The following is a 23,968-nucleotide window of genomic DNA, read 5'->3' as shown; positions in this document are numbered from 1 at the left end:
CCCCATGTATGCATTTATGGGCAATAATACAGGCAGCAAATGTGTGTCTTTTACCCAGGGGGACTGTCTCTCATTAAAATTTGACTTCAGTTTAGTGAAGTAATTTTTTTCACAAAATACAAATAATGTAATACATTGTCTTTATTGTCTGACATTACAGATTTGTTTTACACTTTCCTTCTTTACAGACCTTGGGAATGAAGGGTAAAAATGTGTCCAGCATTTTGCAAACATTTTTTGTTACACACAAACACGCACAGTGAATAATAGGAAAGAGAATACAGAAGAATGAAAGGTACGTTGAAATCAGATAGGCTGCGGTTCTAATGGATCCATGGAAATACCATATAACTTTTTGATAAGACCAGTAAGTGGGATATATTGTTATACACAGCTTGGTACATGCACTTGAAATGAAAGCTGCTTTTATTTTGCCATTGTTTTATTATTATTGTATTTTGAGTACGCTGCTCCCTCTGCTGGCTTCTGCAACTGGCTACATGGCCAGACAGGGGGCTTCAGTTCAGGCTACAGTTAGACAGTCAGTCACAAGGCTCCTATTTCCAGGGAAGATGTATGTAACACCTTGTGAACTCCTACAGCAGAAAGGTGCTTGGTGGTACGAGAAAGGCTGAAAGTTACCTATTCTTTGGAGATGACTGTCAACCAATGGTAGGGATTCTGGTTTGGGAAGTGAACAGTTACGGAGTACAGTCTTTCTCTTATTAGACTGAGCACGTAACGGTGAGCAGTGGGGAGCAGGGCTTAAACATTATGCAATGAAAGGAGATGTAATTGGCTGGTTTTTACAAAAAGAAGTTCCACATCTTTTCAGTAAAATGGAAACTGAACTGAATATTCACAGCATGAGAGGATGTTGAGGTTAGCTTCTGACGCTGTGGATTCTACCTAGTGTAATGTTAGTGATTGTGGTGAGTGTCTTTCTATGAAGAGAAGGGTCTGATCAACAACCCAGAAGAGCACGAGACTGGTTTGAAACTTAGACCCCTGGAGGTCTAAAAAGTTTCCAACAAGTTAAAGCGTGTTCCCTGTTCTAAAGGACATAATAGCTCTTCTTTTGATGTTGACGGTAGTAATAGTTATAAAAAATGCTAAATTTTATATGTCTCCAATCAAGCACTACATTGAAAAGGAAGCAAATTAGTATAATTTTTTTTTTCTCTTTCCAAACTGAAGCATGAACATACATTAGAGGCGAAAGCAATGAGAAAAACGGCAGGACGGCAGGCCCCTCCACTGTTAGTTAAGACCTGCAGTAGGGGACATAACTTACTCCCTGCTTCAATTCTTCTTCCTACAGAAAGATCGAATCAATAATAGTTAGATTACCCAGGGTTCCAATAAGAGCAGGTACACAGTGTGAAGGAATGAAGGTGGGGGAAACCTCAATGTGGTTTTGATGGCAGGTCTTCTCCTGGTGACTTTAGTTCCAAGTCTATTTGGATATTTGAGACTACAGACCCATCTCTTTCCTCCATGCATCCAACCATCCTTCAACATGATTTCTCTCTCTATCCTGCTGTTGGTACATCCTGATACCATAGACTATGCTTAATTAGGCTACGTTGATGCCAAGATAGCTGGTGGTAAATAGACTCCTATCCCATTGCTACAGTGACAGAAGCTACAGAAGTAGAACCAGGTGGCTGTTTTCAGTTTCCTGTCATTCAGTGAAGGGAAAGATGGGATGGGCCCACTTCATTTGGTAGATTTGGAAAAACAAAAACCAGAAAGAGCTTTTTTATATCATCAAATGAGATAATAGGGCAGAAACAGCAAGAGGTTATTAGTTATCTAGTCCTGTCTTAACATAGATAGTACAACAAAAACTGAATTCTGCACTTTATATGTCTAATACAATGAAAAGTAAATTTTGTTTAGTAAAGATAAAGCATTCCTGACACTGATGGCAGGAAAAGTCGACTAAGGAATATAAAAGAATAAAGAAAACAAAAGAAAAAAGTGTTACACTTACATCAGTGCCTGGGACACAGTAGGTTCCAACAAATATTAGTTAACTATTTAATTTTTTTTAATTAAAAAATAAATAAAGAAAGGAAGGAAGGGAGAGAGAAAGAAAAGTAAGAAAAGGAAAGGGAAGGAAAGGAAAGGAAGGGAAAGAAAGAAAGAAAGAAAGAAAGAAAACAATACAGAAACAATAAATGATGGGGTGTCAGGAATATGGGAGATCCAGGGACTGAAAGGCAGGACATCTTGTCTCACAAGTGAGTTGTCCCAGAGACTTTGCCTATGTCCTTTTATCAGAAGTTTTAGTTCCTGCCTTTGGCATGTCACAGTTCCAGTCCATACTGGTTCATGCTTATTTACATCAGGCAGGATGACAACAGAGCACTGAAACCTCTGCTGGGGCAATCATGGACATGAGGCCATAATTAGTCTACTTTTGGGTTGAAATGCAATTTAGAGCATACTGAAGAAGGGAATAAGATATATGAAAGAAAGAATACCACTTCCCAATGAGAATTATTATTATAACACTCTGCAGAGGACTTCTATAGATCATCTTATTAAATGCTCTACCTGCAGAAAAGTTAAGGAGATATTCCCATTTACAATTTGCATTTGAAACCCAGAGAAGTTATGTGACTTGCTGCTAAAGCCACACAGATTTGACAACAGTTACTGAAATTAACAAAGTTACTCCCCTTAATAAAACTATAATCACCAAAATTATTTAATGGCTGTATCTTCATTTTCTGAATTAGATATTAGCTTCTGTTTAGATTAGTCAGAATTTCTGAAGGCTATGAAATGTAAAATATTTCTAAATAAATCCAGTTTTACTACTTCCAAGGACAAAAGGAACTGTAAATGAGCCAACTGGAAATAAGTTGTGCCATGAAGGTCCTCAGTAGTCTGGTTCCAGGAAATGGACAAGAATGAGCCCTATAATTGACTGCTATCATTTGATGTGCCTAAGAAGAGATACTAAAACTGAGTTTGAAAGCACATTTTGGAGGAACTCACATATAGTAATTGAAAAAACCATTGCACATTATGTGCAAATTTCTTTTATTTTTTTAATTAAAAATTTTTTTTACAAATGCCATAGTTGTAGGTCTAGGAAACATTTATTTGAAACATCTTACCTTTAGTAGCTTCATGAGACCTTCTAACTGGACCATTAGCTCTCTCCGGCTCTCCTGGAGAGCAGACATTCTCTGTTCCAGCTCATCCTTGCGCTGTCTAAGAAAGAAGCAGTTGTCATCAGAAACAGCATTCAATTCACTGAGCTAATCACATTTGCCAGTCTTGTGGACCGCTAGAAAAAGGGCATCTCTGGGTCTCTGACATAGGTTACCAGGCAGGGAAATGTCAAATGAATGAACAATTATAGCTTGGGTGTATGTTTGTTTGTTAAAAGTCATACTAAAACAGAATTAAACTCTTATTGGATATTTACCCCCATCTACCCTGAATTAACTATTTAATGAAATCTTTTCTGAATGCTTATTACGTCACGGGCCCTGTGCTGTGCCATTGGGTCCCCTTGAGGTAATAAACAAAAACCAAATTGTCACTGAAAAAGGCCAATCCCTCAGATCCTCCAAAACCAAGGACCTTTTTGTAAATCTCACAGAAAACACTGATTACCTTAGTATGTGGAAATCAGATTTAGAAAAGTACATTTTTCATCTCTTCAATTCTTAGTATGCAGTGTGGTGCCTTTCAGAGGAGAAATATTCGTGGTATAGTTTTTATAGTCGATATAAATCTTCTGGCTTCGGTTTGGCTGCATAGAGTGAGGTCAGAAAAAAAGGAGTTCCTATACAATTGTTCTAACAATCTACAAGGTTTGTGTTTGCTTAATTTTGGTTTGTTTTGCAGAACTTCTATCAGCTGTCAGCAAGAATGAAAACAATGAAGGACACGAATATTAATGATTCACATTTCTGAAGTATATTTTCCAAATCTATTTCAAATCTATTATTTCATGACCATTAGTGAAAAAGTAATATATACATTTTTTCCTTGCCCCAAAGGCTCCTGTCTGATTTTGAAATATTGGAAATTATATTTTAAAAAGTGTGTGGATGCTTTAACCACGTATGTGTTAATGTATGACTAAGTATGCCTAATCTCAATGGCACAGACACAATATTAAGTGGAGCTATAGCAGGGACTCTGAAATGAAAAACTGACAATATAAAAATGTCACACTGAGGTCAATGACTCATCCAATTAAAAGATATTTTGTGGGAGGACAGGTTATGGATATAAAGGAGACATTTTTAATTTGCTTTCATATAGGCCTTCTCTATAATGAATTATGAATTTAAAACTTATAAACACATCATTCTTTTTGAAAATATTTATACTTTTGGCTTTTATTGCCATTTAAAGCTTATTCCAGAGCAATCCTTCCTTTGATTTTCTTTACAATTGCCTCTTTTCTGAATCCCGAGGACAAGGCACATCATAATTTTATAGACTTTAATTCTATCTTATTTTAGTCTTTGGTCTTCCTGGTCTGTAGCGTTCTAATTTTGAAAGTCTTGCCCAATTCGAAAATATTCTTCAATGACAAACCCATTAGCTGGTTTTTCTTTGACCTTGTCTGCACATGGTGTTCCAACTACATCCTCAGAAGGGCTTGGCAGAAGAGTAGATAATGTTTCTGATTTATTTCCAGTTCTCTTCTAGATACTGTTCTATAAATTTTGGCCTTTTGATCATAAGAGCTCTTTGAGAAGAAGGTTGAAGCAAACTTCTAATATTATAGGTAAGAAATATTAAGAGAAGCATCCAAAAACTATCAGAAAAAGTTAGCTTATAGTAATCTATAATTAACCAACATTGAAAAAACCTTACTTGTACATTTATCTTACAGTAGTACTCTTTCAAAACATGACATTTACTCTTTCATGCATTTGATTGAATTACATTTTTAAAAATCATTTAATAATGATAATAATAATTTTTAAAAAATCATTTAATAATGTCTTCTCTATAAGTGTTTATACCAGTGGTTACCAAATGTGGGTAACACATCTGTGGTGTAGCCTCCACTGTTCCAAGGAAAAATGAGAAAACAAGGACTAAGTAGTGATTTTATTTTCATTGAGCTAAAAATATTCACGTCTGAACGAATGCCTTTTATTCTGTCAGATTATTTCTAGCTTTGTGTGTGCGTTAAAACCTACTTTCTTTAGGACAGTGTTGGAACAATAGGCAAAATTTTCATATGAACTGTATATTAGATAATAATAAATAACAATATTAACTTTCCTGAATTTGATGATGATACCATGGTTATACAAGAGAATGTCTTCTTTTTTCTTAGAAAATATATACATAAGTATTTAGGGGTAAAGTGTTATAATGTCTGCAATTTACTCTCAAATGGCTCATCAAAAATGCATATGTAATTTACATATATAAGCATATATAGGGAGATGCAGAAGGGTGTGGCAAAATGTTTGCAACCTCTAGGTGAAGCGTAGAAGGAAATTCATTGTGATATTCTTACAACACTTCTTACATTTTTTTTCAAAATAAAAAGTTGAAAAATATACTGTCATTTATGAAACTTGCAATAACAGATGATGGTAGTTTAAAAATGTCATTATATGGTAAAACAAAAAGTACTCAACTTTATGTTGTTTCCCCAAAATAATAAAAAAATTAAGCTGGTCTAATGAAATTCAAGTCTGGAAACCACAGACGTGCATCAGAGATTATGATTCCATTTTTAATTGGTAAAAACAAAAAAAGTCTCTTTATATTAATAAGTTTTCTCGAAGAATAATTTTATATACTTTGAAAAGAATGCCACGTGTATAATATGATGCTTATTTTTTAGGCAAGGGATAGATATGAAAATTTATACTTGTTTTTCTTAAGATTTGTAGTGTCAAGTTGCTTCTGCAGTTTTCATTAATGTTTTCTTCATTATAGAACATGGTATTGTCTTTGCAAACATAGTTCTTTAGCTGTCTTTTAATGGTTCTGTAGTGGGAAGCCTCACTAGATCACCTTGCAAAATTTCCCTCAGATACTCCATCCAATATGGGAAGGAAAGACCTAGGGAACCACATGGAATGTTCCAGCCCTTTCTCTGCTTCATCTGTGCCTCTTGATTGCCTGTATTCTTGAAATTATGAGTAAAGCTCAATACTAGAGTAAGATCATGTGAATCTGACTTGACAATCTAATCCACTGTGTTAACCTGATACGTAACTCATCCTCTAATGGCTTCCTATTGTAGGATTGATAGCAATATCCTCAAGATGAATGAACTAAATGAACAATAAAATGGAGGATGATAAATGTGATAGCAGTGTAGATGGACCGGAGGCTGGGAATTAGGAAAGTGTTTACTATAATAGTACAGGCAGGAGATAATTAAGACCCAAGGAACAGAGGTAGAATATACCTGTGATGCTCATTGTGCAGGATCCTGGGCAAGTTATTTAACTTCTGTGAATCTCAGTTTCTTTATCTATAAAAAGACTATAATAGTAATGTCCAGCTCCCAGGATTTTGTTTTTTACAGCTACTGTATGGAACAGTGTATGTAGAGCTTAGTGCATAGAAAGTGTCAGATTAGCACGCAGAAATGTCTATCCTATAATCCTATTCAGTTGCCAGATCTCGGTTGCAAACCTGGCTTTCCACTTCCTTGTGGCTAAAGTAAAAAGGGAAATATGATCATTTAGAAAGGTCATGATGCCCTTAAGATAAAAATAAACTATGCGTTCATGAAAAGCAAAGCTCTGATCTTGCTGCCCCCATTCCCCTACTAAATACATTTCTCCTGTTGGCTTCTCAGTAAGAGGCCCAGAAAGGATGTAACAGGTGGAGAAGACCTCTGTCAAAGCTACAATAAGGAGTCCCTTTGGCGGCTTCACATGGTCGCCCCTCAATGGGAACTCAAGGCCAAAGTAACTGGCGAGAAGTCATTGTTTTGGAACTCTTTGAAAGTCTGAAATGACTAAAAGATAAAACACCCACAGCAGGTTTTCTTAACCTGGGATGTCAGGGTATCTTTGAAATCCCCAAATTGTTAAAAAGTGCTTAGCACAGTATAAATGGTTCATAAGCATCTAAAGAAATATACGTCAAGGGAGTGTACTTCTTCTTCCAGGCAGAAGAAATGTGGAGAATATGGAAGCAGGCAAGTTAATCAGCTAGGATTTAGGTGTCTCAAGCCTCAAGCCTTATGTGTGGGCCACCAGCTGACAGTGAGGGCCGAAAGTCTAGAAGTTCCCCACAGAACCAGACTCCTTAGTGTAGCTTTGAGCTAGGCTGGGGTCATGGGAATGCCCACGAGTCAGGGCCAGAGGATGGTTAAAATTATTCGTCTGTTCCAAGATAGCAACATCAAGGAGGGAAGAAATATCAGTTGGAAAAGTCATCATCAGTGAACCAGGCACATAAAGATGCCTTCCCAGATGGTATCATCCTAATGGAACCAAATACTTTGGGAAGCAAATGCTAACTGGGGGGAACCAGTGAAAATGCTTATGAAAATTCCTAGTCACCACCCTTCCACTAGCGAATGGGATGGCCAGTGAAGAGGTATAAAGAACATTCCAGGCAGAGACAGGGTGCCCTGAGGTGTAGATGAATGACTATTCTATTTCTAAGTTGGTTTATTCAGTTATATTTCTGTGTACACTAGACTTAACTTTCTTGTAAGTCTCGAGGGCCTACATGATCCTATTTGGCAAAAGATGCTTTCAAGCAGTGATTTTACTTTCATATGCCTTTGAGGAGGAGGATGTAGAACATCCCTTTTTCCTTCTTTTCATTTTCATCTCTTCTGGGTGATGGTAGTAGAATGTGCAAGAATTTCTAATACATCTCTGTGAAAGTAGGACCAGAAATCCCATACGTTGAAAAGGAAGAATTTCTGTTTCTTCCATTAAATTATTTTGTTCTTCCAAAGTATGACGTGATCTCTTCACATCAAGCAGCCCCCACGAGATGCAAGTTCTATAGGTCTCCTTTCCATAACTCAGGCCTTTGGTGGGTTTGCCCCTCTAGCCAGGTGCACAAACCTGGGGAGACTGGATCCCAGCTGCGAGGCAGGGCCTGCCCCCTGGCCAGATGTGCTGAGTGCCCAGATGTTAATATGGCCAAAGGGCAGGGTTAGAGTGGAACCCCCGGAAACATCCATGACTACAATCAATAGGGACTTGATAAAATCCAAATATAGCCATAGAGAATCTGCTTAATTTAGTCTCTTTGTATAGAGGAAGTAAGTGGCACTCTAACTCTGACAAGAGTTTCTGAGAAGAGGCATCTGTACTTATTATAAAAATTATGCCTCAGAGTTAGATTTACCTGAAATATACTTGGCATCCAAATTGAAAGATGGAAAGAATGTTATACTTGCTAACTTCAAGTGCCTTGTGAAATATCCATATGACATTTTCATGAGGGAATGTCTTTGAGTTTATGTTTGTGTTGTTTACTACACAGACAGGTTTGGGTAAGTGCCGTATTCAAGGTATGGTGGTTAAGTCTGATTGGAGCCCATGGTGTGACTCTCCTTTTGCACGTGGTCACAGTCCTCAACCACGTCTTACTACTCTCTACCGGCCTGACCCTGAGAAGTGCCCTGAAATTCAGGGCTTGAACCAAATGACCTTCTTAGGTCCTTCCCAACTCAAATATTTCATGATGACAGACTAGGTAACACCAGGCCTTTAAATTCATTTGTAGAACAAGAAGGTATGAAAATCTGTATGCAAAGCTATTAGGGACCAAGATTTAGAGATAATTTATGGGTCACAGGTAAATTTTTAAATTTAAAAAACCGTGATGATTCTTTAGTTGTTTACATGTTTGTTTTGTTGATCACTTTTATCATAAACCTATTGTTGATAGCGCAAATAACTAAAGAGAGTTGAGTTCAAATTTTTTCCAGTAAGACAGATATAGAGAACAAACAAGTGGTTACCAATGGGGAAAGGGAAGGGAGGAGTGGCAATATAGGGGTAGGACATTAACAGGTACAAACTATTATGTATAAAATAAGCTATAAGGATATAGTGTACAACACAGAATACAGCCAAGATTTTATAAAAACTATAAATGAGGTATAACTTTTAAAAATTGGGGCATCACTATGTTATATACCTGTAACTTATATAATACTGTACATCAACTATACTTTAATTAAATAAAGAGAGTGTACTATAAAAAATTCTATTTTCCGGTGAAACATTTTGTTTCGGATCTAAAGAACACTGTTTCCTTTTCTCTGTGTCAAAGAAAAAAATAAATAAATAAACAGCCTCTTTCCCAAACCTGCAAATTCCAGCAATTAGATGTGTGCTATTAAAAAAAACCAAACAGATGTTAGCAGCTATGGTGGCTGAGGACCGTTTTCTGGTGGACACTGTTAGACTTTATTGATGATCTCAGACACCTGTATTTCCTGAGACGCCTTGGGCTCCTTTTCTTACCTGAGGAGGCGGAGCTCTGCCAGCAGAGTGGGGTTTTGCTGCGCCTTCTCTGGAGTGGGCTGAGAAGCTTGTTCATGCTCTAGCCGCAGCCTCTGGATCTCCTGTAAGATTTCTCTTGGGAGAGAGGAGGAAGGTAAGAAACCCAGGTCAGTTAACTTCCAGGATGTCCAGGATCTAACATCTGAGTAGAACAGGGCCACCAGAACAAAGAAAGAAGGGGTCATCCTATGTGTTGGAGCAGAACCAACCCTCATTACCTGACTGTGTTTACGAGGTGTTGGCTGTAGCTAGTTGGGTTAGGGAACCATTGACCGAAACCTCCCGCCTTGGCCAGGTACGATGATAACTGATGACTGCTTGCCTGAGTTGTCTCACAACAGGAGGTTCCGATAAGGAACATGGTGCTCCCACTAAAAACTAACCAGGAGAATTTGGGAGGGGCCAAGACAGGGAGGAGACAACCAATCTCCCAGAATCCTTCGTGCTGGAATCCATCTTGGATGAGAGATGCGCGCGCCGCCAGGAAGGACCCTGAGTCAGACCAAATATGGGCCAAACAAGATGATTGGCCAGAGACAACCCGGAAACTAACCCCATTACCATAAAACCTGAGACCGCGAGCCACGTGGTAGAGCAGATCTCCTGCGTTCCCTTACCCTGCTGCTCTGACCCCGGGCGCCCGTTCATTCCCAATAAACTCTTTGCTTTGTCAATATGTGTCTCCTTGGACAATTCATTTCTGAGTGTTAGACAAGAGCCCACTCTCCGGCCCTGGAACATTGTTGCCCCTTCCTGCAACAGTTGGGTGCTCTGGGTGAGCGGATACTGCCTTCATCTCCAGTACATCCAAACTAGGAAGACTCTGCAATATGTCATTGGAGCCTTCAAGCTGAGTGTTCTCCCCAGGACCTAACACTCTCTCTAGTCAGTAATATAATGCTGTGGTAATGTGTTCAACTTTGCAAAGTGCACTGCTTAAGAGACAAAAATGAATCTTCCACTTATTTATGATCTCAGTCTGACACCATAAAGTACCTGCAGCTACCAAGTAAGAGGTGCTTGGAAAAAATAAGGATAAATGGTGCTCATTTTGCAAAACTAAATAACCCCATTCTCTCACCAGGACTGAAATTCTTCTCACTGAATTTATCTGAGAAGCCCCCAGGTAGGCAAAATTCTTTCTCTTTTCTTTAATATTTTCAGCCTTAACAATGTATCTGAATAAGGGTAGCCTTGTGAAGGAAAGTGCTTTTAAAAGGATTCACTGTAATTGAGTCTGTGACATAAGAGTGCTATTGGTGTGACCCCTATCAGGGGTGAGACATGTCAGTCTATTATTGATGTTGGGGCCTGGGCTGCCCTGTACTGAGGTGAACATTAGGCCAGCCATAAGGGATGGGTGACCGATGTAAGACAAATTATCCCTAAGTGAGTTAGAAGCTATTAAGCAAGGTTAGAAGTCACAGGTTCTCGGGGGAGGGGTCAGTCTCCCATCCAGCAAAATGCAGAAGAGCCCATAAGATAGAACGAAGCACCAGGAATGGAAGGTGAACTTGGTGAGCAAGGGGGATGGGTGGCTTTCCATCTGAGAGGCTGATTTACAACCTCCTGCTTCACAAACAGGCCAGAATCAAGAAGCTAATTACCAGTGAGTCACTACACCTCTCATGGGTATGGTGGGAGCTTGGACCATAATTCAGTGGTTTTCAACTTGTTTTTTTGTCCCCCTTGGTGTTCTATAGTGGAAAATTTTCTTTAAAAGAAATCTTCCATGGAAACCCAACATGTCACACAGTTAAGAAAGAACTTCTCTGGTTAAAGAAAGGGAGGTGCCCTGTGCTACTAGCTCTTCTTCCTCTTCATACACCCCTACATGGCCCCTGAACTCCCAGAGAGCCCAGCCTGAACATCAGTGAACTGAGATTTCCAAGATCTTGAGGGCTAACATCCCGACATTCTGTGACTTCCACTAGTTCTCCTTGTTGGTCCTCAGGACAGAACCATGACACAGCCATTTAGCCCAAGGAAGAAAAAGAGAGAAGCAGCTCTGATCAGATGAGAATAAAGGTAAGATAGGTAAGGAGCATGAAGTGCTTAGACTACACCCAGGGACTGTGCTGTCTTCTTTAGTCTTATTTAATCCTCATAACAGTTCTATTGTATATAGACTAGTATAGTACCAAGAGTTTTATTGGTACTGCTATTATCTGTTTTATGAATGAGGGAATCAAGCACATACCAGTTAAAAGTCTTGCCCAATTTCAATAAGTAGGTGGTAGCAGTCATTTGAACTCAGGCAGGTTTGCCCGAAAGCCCATATGTGTTCGACTCCTTCAGTCTTTGGTACTTGCTTGGACAGGTCTAGCCTAGGCAGGCTGTGACTTCCACAATGTAATCTGAAGAGTCCAGCTACTCCTAATACTAACTCTAACTGGCTCCTCTAAGGAGGCTCTAAGAAAGCATTATCTTCTAAAGATCATTTCTGAAATGTCTAAATGACTATGTAGGGTAGTCATGGAGTCAAGTGAGGAATTCTATCCTTCCCTGAAGCCCAGAGATCTGATTATTGGGTTAACTGTCACTTTGGAGACCATGGGATCCCTGGGTGAATTTCCGTGGTGCAGGAACTGTGACCTGGATAAGCTTCTGGGATGTGGTTCTGGGGCCTTTGGAAGGCATGAGGCCGTTGGCTTAGATGAGTTTAGGATGGACTAGATGCTCTTCAGGCACGGGGTGGGGAAAGAACTCAGGGAAAGGATGAAGCTCTCTTTCTGCCATCTCTTCTCATTTCCATTCTTTTATTCCCTCTCATCCTAAAAACATGTATTCAGAGACTGCAATCCCAAAATGCCCTAGAAGCAAGCAGTAAGAGTGGTAGCATGGTACAGCCAGCACATTCACGGGGTTTCTTGCTGATTCTGGAATCCCACATGGAGGTAGATATCCCTGGGGTATTTCCTTAAAGGAAGTCCCGATTTCCCCTCAAGTGTGCTATCCCCATGCTGAGTGGAAGCAGAGAATCGGAAGGGAAAACAAAGTGCTTTGGAGAGATGGGAGAGTAGATTAAAATTGCAACCAAGATATTTGTGGGATTGTAAATTTTCACTTTAGTCTTGTTTTCTTTCTAAGAATATGAAAATGTGCCAAGTGAGTTTGTATCTTCCTTTTAAGATTTTTTTCTATAGAATTTTAAAGAATAGCATGACCGGGCTTCCCTGGTGGTGCAGTGGTTGAGAGTCTGCCTGCCGATGCAGGGGACATGGGTTCGTGCCCTGGTCCGGGAGGGTCCCACATGCTGCAGAGTGGCTGGGCCCCTGAGCCATGGCTGCTGAGCCTGCGCGTCCGGAGCCTGTGCTCCGCAACAGGAGAGGTTGCAACAGTGAGAGGCCCGGGTACCGCAAAAAAAAAAAAAAAAAAAAAAAAGAATAGCATGACTATTTATCCCAAAAATTTCAGGTCAAACCCTACAGGTATGCAACAATGATCAAAACCTCCTCCTTTACCGGTCTGATCTCAGAAGGGACATCAGTGTTTAAAGATGAGATTAAGTATTAAGACAGCTTGGTGTTGTTCTAAGAAATACAGAACGTACAAGTTGTTCTTATATGAGGCTTACTCAGCATTGAGTTTGAGATCTGACTCAGATATTTATTCCTTTCTCACTCAGTATATATTGACTGAGTTTCTATACTGTTACAATGTACCAGGCATGGTTCTGGAGCTCAGGGGCCATTTGTCACAGCCTCTGTTCTCAAAGAACTTCCATATCAGTCAGGGAAGACAGACAATAAAAAGGAAACAAACACTTAAATGCGACTTTTTTTCAGAGAGAGATGTCATACACACACACACACACACACACTCACACACACACACGGATATAACAGAGAGTGGTTCCTGGAATAGGAGGTAGTGGGAGAGATCAGAGAGGTGATCTTTTAGGAGGTGGCATTTGAGCTGAGATCTGAGTGATGGAAAGGAGCCATCTCTGCAGAGACCCCGAGGAAGAGCTTTCTAAGCTGCGAAAACAACCGATACTTTAAAGGCTGTAAAGAAAGAAAGAAGCAGGAGTGTCCCAAAAACCTTACCTGTTCTTGTTTTCTAGTTCTGCGATCAGCTGCCTTTGTTGCTTATTTGCATCAATGGTGAAGGAGATGTCAGGGGCACTCCTCTGCTGCACTGGCTGCTGGAAAATATGTGGTTTATACTATTTAGTACTGGGAAGGGGAACTGACCTGTGTTTGAAAAGACAGGAGTCGTGAGATATGCACAAGAAAGAAAAAACTATTTCTATCAAAACAAAAAAAGCAAAACGTAAAATTAAATGGCCATTCCTCTCCTAAGGACCAGCTTTTTTGGGGATCTGGAGCACATCTATGCAGTGGAAAGCAGAATAGAACCCTTTGGCAGGCAAATATACAAAACATGGGAAAAATTGGTTTTTAGCTTTCTGACTTGAAATCTTTGGGGAACTAGTTCATTCTTGCCATGCTGTTCCCATCGCAACTCTTCTTTCAGTAAAGGTGGGGTTAAAAAAATATATCACTGCTGAAGTATCTCTTTCTCTAGAGTTACTGTTTAACCACTGTAATATACAATTAAAAATTGTATAGCTTTAAAGTCATAGTTAATATGACTTTCTTTTCTTCTTTTGGTCAACATACTTCTAGCATTTCTGTATTCATATATGTAATTTTACACTGATGGATTGCAACCAGCTTTAACAACTGGTGTATATGCAGTCATAACTTTCTCCATTCTTTTGTTTTCTTTAATAAAGTTATTTATTTTTGCCTGCGTTGGGTCATCATTGCTGCGCTTGGCCTTTCTCTAGTTGAGGCAAGCAGGCTACTCTTCATTGCAGTGCATGGGCTTCTCATTGCGGTGGCTTCTCTTGTTGCGGAGCATGGGCTCTAGGCACGTGGGCTTCAGTAGTTGTGGCATGTGGGCTCTAGAGCACAGGCTCAGTAGTTGTGGCGCACGGGCTTAGTTGCTCCGCAGCACGTGGGATCTTCCCGGATCAGGGCTCGAACCCGTGTCCCCTGCATTGGCAGGCGGATTCTTAACCACTGCACCACCAGGGAAGTCCCTCTCCATTCTTACATAATCACATATATATAAGAATATGATTATATAAGAATATATATGTATATATACCTCATGTACCATATTTATATATGTATTTATGTGTATGTGTATTTAGTCAAGGGCTTATTTGATATTGTTTTGTAAAAGCAGGGTCAGATTATGTAGACTTCCCTGTGCCTTGCCTTCTTTGCTCTACCGTACATTATAGAAATTCCTCAATGTCAGTCTTTAGTGCTTTTAAAGCAAATTAAAAAAAATTACAACTAATCTTTCTACCAAAGAATGCCAAGCTTTAAAAAATAACACCCATTGCCTAAGCCCAAAGACATGGTGAAACTCAGCCTGATTTTTCACTTCTAGAAAACTAACCATAGGGAAAGGTTTAAACTTGGTAAAGGTCTGGCTTTTATAAAGCTTTTCTATCATTTTTAATTAGCATTTCTTTTAACAAAGAAACGATTTGTGTTGCTAATGAGGAAGTGTGAGGTCCTATATTTTATATCCTAAATGGTCTTCTATAGCTGGCATATGGGAACTTTGACATGTGATGCAGAGTTTTCTTTTGATTTTATGACATAATTTTCTCTTTCTTGCTATATTGAGAAAAGTAGAAACAACTTTTGATATATATTTCTTGATATATTGATAAAAGTAGAAACTTATCTGAGCCAGTTGTGGATTTGAATCATTGCTTGTTCTTTATATTAACTGATTAGGAATTATCCAGAGAAATTGGGTATTGGTCTGGTTCAGCACTATTGTAACAGGAATACCTCGAGCTCTGACTCATGCTAGACCAGAATGATAGCTGGAAAGTGAAAATGGAAGCAGTGGAAGGCCAGATCGTTTTTTAGGTCTTGCAGACGGCACAGTAGCAACTACTCAGCTCTGCTGTTGTGGCGTCAGCTATTAGGGTAACAATCAACGTGACATCCGCTCGTTCAGAGTACTTACAGACGAAGTGGACTCTGCTGCCAGTCTTGCCGCGTATCTGGCGATCAGCCGGTGCTCTTCATCAAGCCGGGTGGAGCTCTCAAGCATACTATTGAGAACAGAGCAAGAGTCAGTCAGGCAACTGAGAAAAGACGGGAATATTCATACTACCACCTGGAGTGGGTTGGCTATTTCAATGTTTCAGTGCAAAAAATTTGATCGTTATACAAAATCCTATTAGGTTAATGACATCAGACCTGGATTCATGATGTGATCTAATATGTGGCCAGGAAGGTCCTTAATAAATCCTACCTTACAAAGAAATCTCCAAAGAGGAGTGACTTTCCTGATCAACATTTCTGATGAAAGAATACTTTCTCTTTAATTTAGTTATATTGCCTTTAACAATTTAATTTCCTTATGACAAAGTAATACACGTCTGAAACCAACATGATAGACAATATGAAAGCAAGAAGGAAGAAGAAACCAATTTGTTCAGCCTCCAGTGATCCCCCACTCCTGGTATTGTGTAATCCTCTTCATTTATTGTAGTACGGCTGGACTTAACAGACTTAATTCTAATGCATAGAATGTGGCGGAAGTAATGGAAGGTAACTTCCAAGATTAGGTTATAAAAAGACCCTGGCTTCTGTCTTGGGCATGTTTTCTCTCTCTCGAGCCCTTCTGGATTGCTTGCCCTGTGGGAAGCTGGATGCCAAGCACAGGCGGCTCTGTGGAAAGGCCCACATGAGGAGGAACTGAAGCCAGCCAGTAACCATGGGACTGGATCCCCTTCCGTAGAGCCTTTAGATAAGATCACAGCCCACCCACAGCTTGATTACAACCTCGAGAAAGTCCTGAGCCAAACATGGATTCCTCACCCACGGTGTTTGTTCTTTTAAGCTGCTGAGCTCTTGGGTAATTTGTTATGCAGCAATACACAATGAATATAATTCTCATCTACAGTACTACTACCCAGGTAACTTGCCATTTTATATTTACTTCCAGAGAAGTAGAATTATGGTAGTGGCTTCTAATGACATGAGTGGGAATCATTTAGTGTCTCCTATAAATTTATAAAAATTCTTCCTATTAGAATAAGAATAATCTGACCCCTTAAAAAAACTAATGCAAATAGAAGCATTTTCAACTCTCCTAGAGAGTTGATATTTCAGAAAGCCCTTCATGTAAGACTAAGTTTTGGATGCCACTAAAAAAAAAATTCTGTGAAACATACCAGTAACACTAATCCTGTTAATAGACTAGTTGGTCATAGTTTAGTTTATCAGTTATTATGGTGAGTATCAGGCCAGGATCAAGATTAGAAACCAGTTCCTCTCAATCCCCAAATATACTTATATTCTCCACTGGCTTATATTTAAGCCTGTTCCTTAAAGAAAAAAAGTCAATACTCATGGTTATACGTGAAAAATGACACACTTCTATGCCAATGTTAAGGTTGTAAAAATTATCCACTGAAAGACTTGGATCCATATAAAGTAATATACATTTATATTATTTATTTGTACACTTACATAAAAAGTAAACATGCAACATAGTCTTTCAACCTTTGTTCTAAAGTGAGAAGATGAATGAAAATTGCAGCATATTAGCTATGTCACTTCCAAGTAGCTCTTCTCTGCTTGGTGGAATCTGTTACTGTAACATTTTTTTCTGGTCATTTGGAAGATATTCCTGTTTCCCTTATCTATGTGCTAGTCTATATTCCTCACATATGTAAACTGTACCTGTTCTTATCCTGAATCCTTCCACTAGATTTAGCCCTTTTCTCTAAGTTACCGTACCCTACCTAGAATATTCCTGAATTTCTCCATTTACCAAGTCACTTCTTCATCCTCAGAAAAAGAGCCTTCACTTTCCTGCTGCCTAAATGAGACAATGCATGTAAAAAACGTCAAGCTGATGTGATGCCTAGAACACATTAAATGCTCAAAAATATTAGGTAATACAATTTTATTATTATTTTGCCTCTTGAGTAACCTGTTCGGATTCATTAATGATTCTTGGCTCCTTCAAAATGTCATCTACAATCCAACAGCTATCTAGAGCAGGGCTTCTCAAACATTAGTGTGTATACATATCACGTAGGGATCTTGTGAAAATGCAGTCTCTGATTCTGGAGTGGGGGTGGGGTGGGGGGGTAGGATGGGACCCCAGAATCTGCATTTCCAACAAACTCTCAAGATACGTTGGTATTGCTGGTCCAAGGACAACACTTTGAGTAGCAAGGATCTAGAAGATCTTGAAAATAAAATGGAAAAGTTAAACACATGAAATGAACCCCAAATATAAGTCATATAAAAGACATCATTTTTCATATCCATATAGCATTGTGATATTTTCACACAAATTCCCTTTAGACAGATATTCTAGGATTCAGGGCTCACCTATGTGTAGTATTAATCCCAGTGGATTGCGATTTCAACCAGCATACAAATTTAAAGTTGGAATAAGAAACTATTTTTACTAGCAAAAGGCCGAATTAGTTCTGGACAATGGATGCTTTAAAACAGATGTTTAAAGCAGATGTGTTAGGACTTCCCTGGTGGCGCAGTGGTTAAGAATCCACCTGCCAATGCAGGGGACACAGGTTTGAGCCCTGGTCCAGGAAGATCCCACATGCCTCAGAACAACTAAGCCCGTGTGCCACAACTACTGAGCCTGCACACCTAGAGCCTGTGCTCCGCAATGAGAAGCCACTGCAATGAGAAGCCCGTGTACCGCAACGAAGAGTAGCCCCCAATCACCGCAACTAGAGAAAGCCCGAGCATAGCAACGAAGACCCAACGCAGCCAAAAATAAATAAATAAATAAATAAAAAGAAAAGCAGATGTGTTATAAAACACATCTGCCCTCTGCAGTGGTTAAAAATAATAACTGAATTTCTTGTTACAGCTTCAATGAGAAAGTGAAAGTTTATGTTGTCCTTACTTTAAACATAAAACCACCCAAGAAAGAAACAATTTAATTTGATTTTAACATATTGGTCATTTTCTGGCTGCTGTATTAGAGACCATATGCCTAACTCAACACAGTTTGTGTAGACAACAAGGCCCAAAGCTCCAAGCCCAGGACGATGATCTGTTTGAATGCCTGAAAGTGACTTTGTCAAAAACATTTGTGTTTTGATAAATAAATAATAAAAAAAACCTTGATAAAAAACCTCATGATAAAAGTGCCTTTTATCATGAATGACCAGCAAGTATAAATAATATGAAGGTTATATCAAAAAAAAGCCTCCTGGAAATGTAAGAAGGGAAGTTATGGGGTTTCATCTAGTAAGCTATAACTCATACTTCCCCTGCTTCTCCTTCCTCCAGCACCGAGTGAATGAGGGGTGGAGTGATGTATTGCCCCTTTGTGCACACAAACGATTTATAAGTCCACATGTGCCATTTCAGTACGTTCGCATTATACAAGGGTGAATGAGGCGTTCACCTAATAAATTCCATTATTTCAAGACTTCAATTACAAATAGTCGGAAATGAATGGCCAATAATTCCCTAAATCATTAAAGAAATACCAATTCCAACATTGTCTCTATCCCTGCCTATTCATTTCCAGACTTTATAATCAGTAATCTTATTACAAGACCATGATGAATTTAAAAGGGTCTGCTGTGTAGACTGCATTTCAGAATAGGGAAAACTATTACGTTGAAAACTCTCCACTTTCTGCCTTAAATACATGGCCAGTGTCTGTTGCTAGTGATTTCAAAATGGCATCTAGGAAACTCAAGTGGCCCCAGCTGAGCTAGGGCTTCCTAAATTGTGATTTAGCAGGGATTTCTGGGAACTCAAGGTTTGTTCACTTTTCTCTGGTTTCTCTGCAGGCCTGTTTCCCTGGAAGTCCAGGGGTTAGGACTCTGTGCTCTTACTGCCAAGGGCCGGGGTTCAAGCCCTGGTTGGGGAAGTAAAATCCTACAAGCTGTGCGGCCAAAAAAAAAAAAAAAAAAAAAAATCAGAATAAATGTAAAAGAAAAAAGTATTTGTCTATACTTGAGTCATGAAGAGATTCACCTATGTTTAAAAAAAAAAAAAAACACACAAATAATAATGTGATCTAAAGGGCACCAGAAATACTTCTTCATTTCTCCTTCATATTTTTTCCATTTGTCTGAATGGTGACAGGAACTTTAGAGATTACTTTTTAAGGTCATTAAGTGTCACTACTCTTTTATTAAAATGCAAATAGCTATTAGGAGGATTACTGCCTGAGAAGGCATTATTAGTTATTACTTAAGTGGAGGATGACTTTCTCAGGGTATGTCCTGTCTTTCACAGTTGGTTGAGAGCAAAATGCCATAGGAATCTTCATGGATAATAATAATAATAAAACAACTTACCATAACAATGGCTTCTCTATAGAGGTGCCTTCAAACTCCTTTATCAAGACCCTGACTTTGATAACCCACTATGTTACAATCGTCCACCAAGGCCATGCCTTCTACCTCTACAAATTCACAAATTCCTCCATTTCCTTCCATTCCAGCTCTCACCAATGTGGCCCAGGCCACCATCATCTCATCCTGAATGAGTGTAAAGTCCTCTCAATAGGTCACTCTGATTTGAGAGTTATTCTTTCCTGCAATTCATTTCCTGTCCTCAAGTCATCGATCTTTTAAAAGTGAAGTTGGCTGTAACATTCTTATGCATAAAATTCTCAATAGGTTCTCATTTTTCAAATTCCTAAATAAGACTTATAAGGTCCTGCATAGTCTAGCTTCATCCTTTACCCCCGTGGCCTTAACACACTTAATTTCCTCAAATGAACCATATTCTCTCTGTCCTGAATGGTCTCTCTGTCTCCTCCACTCACTTCTGCTTGGCTAATTCCTCTTCATTCTGGTATTGGCTTTGGCTTCCATTTCCTGCCCTCATGTCTGACCTCCAAATTCAGGTCCATTGCTCCTTATATATTCTATAGCCCTCTGCACTTTGCTGCCCTTGTTATAGCTGTTATCTCTTTGCTTTTTTAAAAATTGGGGTATAGTTGCTTTACAATGTTGTGTTAGTTTCTGCTGTACAACAAAATGAATCAGCTATATGTATACATATATAGCCTCCCTCTTGGACCTCCCTCCCACCCCACCCCCCATCCCAGCCATCTAGGTCACCACAGAGCACCGAGCTGAGCTCCCTGTGCTATACAGCAGGTTCCCACTAGCTTTCTATTTTACACATGGCAGTGTATATATGTCAATCCTAATCTCCCAATTCATCCCACCTCCCCTTCCCCCCATGTCCACAAGTCCGTTCTCTCTGTCTGCGTCTCTATTGCTAAAAAAAAAAAAAAAAGCAAGACTACTTTATAAATGATGTTGCATTCTTCTTGCATTTTAATTGCCCTTTTCACTTGTCTTTATCCTTCACTAAACTGTAACTTCTTTGAGGACAGAATGGTTCAATCTCTTCACCCTTGGAACTTGAGTGTTTTGCACAGTGCTTAGAACATAGCAGGAACTACCCAAGAATTAGTTGGACAAATAAAGGTTGGCTCACTTCTGACATTCTTTAGAAGGTTTACATTTTTAGGATTCTAAGGAAATGTTTTTCTCAGAAGTCTAGTTCTATAAATGAAGGTCCTAAACATTTTACAAAAGAAAAGGAGTAGTGTTAACAAGGAAATGAAAACTCATAAAAGAAGATACTTTTCAATATGTGTGGATAATAATTTCTTTTCCTTTCTGCAGCTTGCAATAAACTTATACTTTTCAAAATCACAACATTTACTGAAAAGAGTCAGTCAAATCTTAGCCTACACATTAAAAATATTAAAGGCATACAATTCAGTGGATTCAGTGTAGAAGCATGCTATGGACTGAATTGTCTCTCCTCACATTCATGTGTTGAAGCCCTAATCCCCAGTGCCTTAGAATGTGGCTGTGTTTGGAGATGGGAATTTAAAGAGGTAATTAAGGTTAAATGAGGTCATAAGGGTGGGGGCCTAATCCAATATGACTGGTGTCCTTATGAGAAGAGGAAGAGACAACAAGGATGTATGTGCACAGAGAAAAGGCCATGTGAGGACATAGCAAGAAGGCAGCCATCTGCAGGCCAAGGAGAGAGGCCTTAGCAGAAGCAGCCCTGCAGACTCCATGGTCTTAGACTTCTAGCCTCCAGAACTGTGAGAAAATAAACTTCTGTTGTCCAAGCCATGCAGTCTGTTGTACTTTGTTACAGTAGCCATAGTGAACTGATACAAAGTGGAAAATGTCAGAGAACATTAAAAAATTAAAAAAAAATTTTTTTGCCCAACATCACTTTTAGGTTTTTTTTTGCCCCTTATTAGTTGCTTTTGTCACATCAGTGAATTGCTGCTTCTCGTCTTTATCCACATTTATCACTTCTACCCAAGTCAAGTTTAATACTTTACTTTTTCACCTATTTTATACTCTTATACTAAATGTTCAATTTCAGGGTTAATTTATAATAGGTGATTTTTTTAATAGCAAAAAGTATTTTTCTAGTAAAAAAGATTTTCTGAGGACTCCTAACAATTTTGTTTAGGGTGAGCGGGAATTTTATATCTGTGGCACTATCAATATTCTCCAACATCAATGGACATTTATTGGGCACTTACTGTGTGCCAGGCACTGTGCTAGGTGCCAGAGAGATGGTGGCAAACAAGTCCGAGAAGGTCTGCCCCACAAGAGGAAGGTAGGAGTGAACCAACCAACCAAGGAACCAATGATAACAGTTATGACAAGAATGAAATAAATAGTATTCCATGATCAGACTAATATGGGAGACCTACCTGAGTAGGTAGGTGCCTTTAATCAGGGTCTGGAAGCCAGAGAAGGAGCCAGTTCATGTGTGTGTGGAAGGAAAGGGCAGGAGGAAAATGGGGAAGAATGTTCTAGGCATAGGGGAAGAACTAGTATCATGGTCTTTGAGGCAGTTTTAGGAATTTTTTTTAGGAACTGATGAAAAGCTGATGTGACTAAATATTGTGGTTGAGTGGGAGAACCCCATGAGAGCTGGGGCTGGGAGAGGGGTAGGCGAGGGCTAGATCACACACAGGCTTGCAGCCCCGGTGATGGGTCTGGGCTGTGAACTAAGTGCCATAGGACTCTAGTAAAGGAAGCAAGTGAGCAAGTAACAACTTAGACCTCGTACGTGAAACCCGGAAATAGGCGTCAAAATGTCCCATTTCTTGTACTTGAGAAAAACATAAGCAGGACAGATATCAACCTAATTATATGAGATCAGGGGTCTAACAAAGTGACAGCAATCGATCATGACGTCAAAGTATAGACTGTACCCTTTCACGGTACTGCTTCCCTCCCTTACACAAGGGGCCTTTTCAGAGTTGAGAGAAACGTGCCAGAAGCTTCTGACTGGTAAGTATCAAGGCTTAAAACTATGGTTAGAGTTGGAAGTTCTGGGCTGGTTTGCAACCTCCTTTGGTCTGCCTGCCACCATCTGTCCTATAAACCACTAGCAAGCCTGGGCACTTGATAAGCTTTAGGAGAGGCCAGAAAAAGCCCTCACTGGATAACTCTGAGACCTCTCCTCCCCCAGTGAAGAAGGTGCTTGAAAACCATTAAGGCTTTTAAAACTTCACTTAGGAATTAGGAAGACAGTAGGACTTTGCCCTTGATCTACAGTTTATTTATTTGGCTTATCTGACATCAGAACCAGCAAGGGCACCTAAGAATATCTTTAATTTAGCAGCAAACTATTTACAGATGAGTCAGTTTCCCATTGTGCTAAGCAGTTGATATAGGGGAGAAGGCCCCTACACTGAGTGAATTAGGAGCATATATGAATACTTACAAAAACACACCTTTCAAGCAAGAACAACTATTAAATTTCTCTTTATAGACCATCTCATGAAGGGTGCACAGACAGGAAGGCCGAGGTATGAGGTGGAAAACAGATGAGACTCAATATCAGAAGACCTTGCTGGCAGGTGACCTTGGATAAGTCACTTGATGTCTTGTAACCGGGCATTTTCTTATCAGTGAAATGGCAATAATAATATCTAAACCTACAGGGCTTTGACAAGCAGATTAAATAATGTGTGGGAAAGGGCTTTGTCATTTTTGAAGCACTTCATAAATGTAAAATTTATTATTCATATTCTGGCTGCTGTGATGAGGTCCAAGAGGCTGAAGAGAAAATTTTTGTCTTTTTGAAGCTTACAACTAAAATGAGAAATCACAAGGCACAGAACTAAATACATAATTGGTAACTTATGAACAACCACTATTTCTATTACTAGTGTGTGCTCAAAATATTTGTTAAAATGAAATACAAATAATACAATGGGATATGCAATTTCAGTAAATAGAGATGTGGTGGATGCAGCTGTGGAATGTCCAGAAGAGCTTTCTGGAGGGCATGCATTTATGTAGGTTTTATAAGATGCAATGTATCACAGTGGTTATGAGTTTGGGATCAGCTAGATAAAAATTGAAATCCCGGCCCCACTGTGTAGTAGCTATGTGCCTGTGGGAGAGTCAT

General features: G+C 39.3%; 1 protein-coding gene across 4 annotated transcripts in view; it reads right to left on the bottom strand.

The window, feature by feature from the left end:
• Nucleotides 1-23,968, bottom strand: part of DTNA (dystrobrevin alpha) — a 394,651-nt gene that overhangs the window by 25,438 nt on the left and 345,245 nt on the right. For 3 of the 4 annotated variants that reach the window (XM_082668517.1, XM_082668516.1, XM_082668515.1), the window contains exons 15-19: nt 15,501-15,588; nt 13,547-13,644; nt 9,459-9,572; nt 3,132-3,228; nt 1,295-1,315 (exon numbers count right to left, since the gene is read on the bottom strand). In XM_082668517.1, the coding sequence (XP_082524643.1) occupies nt 1,295-1,315; nt 3,132-3,228; nt 9,459-9,572; nt 13,547-13,644; nt 15,501-15,588 (418 nt within the window). Of the gene's footprint in view, nt 1-408; nt 1,316-3,131; nt 3,229-9,458; nt 9,573-13,546; nt 13,645-15,500; nt 15,589-23,968 lie in introns of those variants that run through there. The other variant, XM_082668518.1, reaches the window with a different exon arrangement.

This window comes from Grampus griseus, assembly GCF_964374135.1.
Source record: "Grampus griseus genome assembly, chromosome: 12".
Taxonomy (NCBI): domain Eukaryota; kingdom Metazoa; phylum Chordata; class Mammalia; order Artiodactyla; family Delphinidae; genus Grampus; species Grampus griseus.
This window is presented reverse-complemented; position numbering and strand designations above follow the sequence as displayed.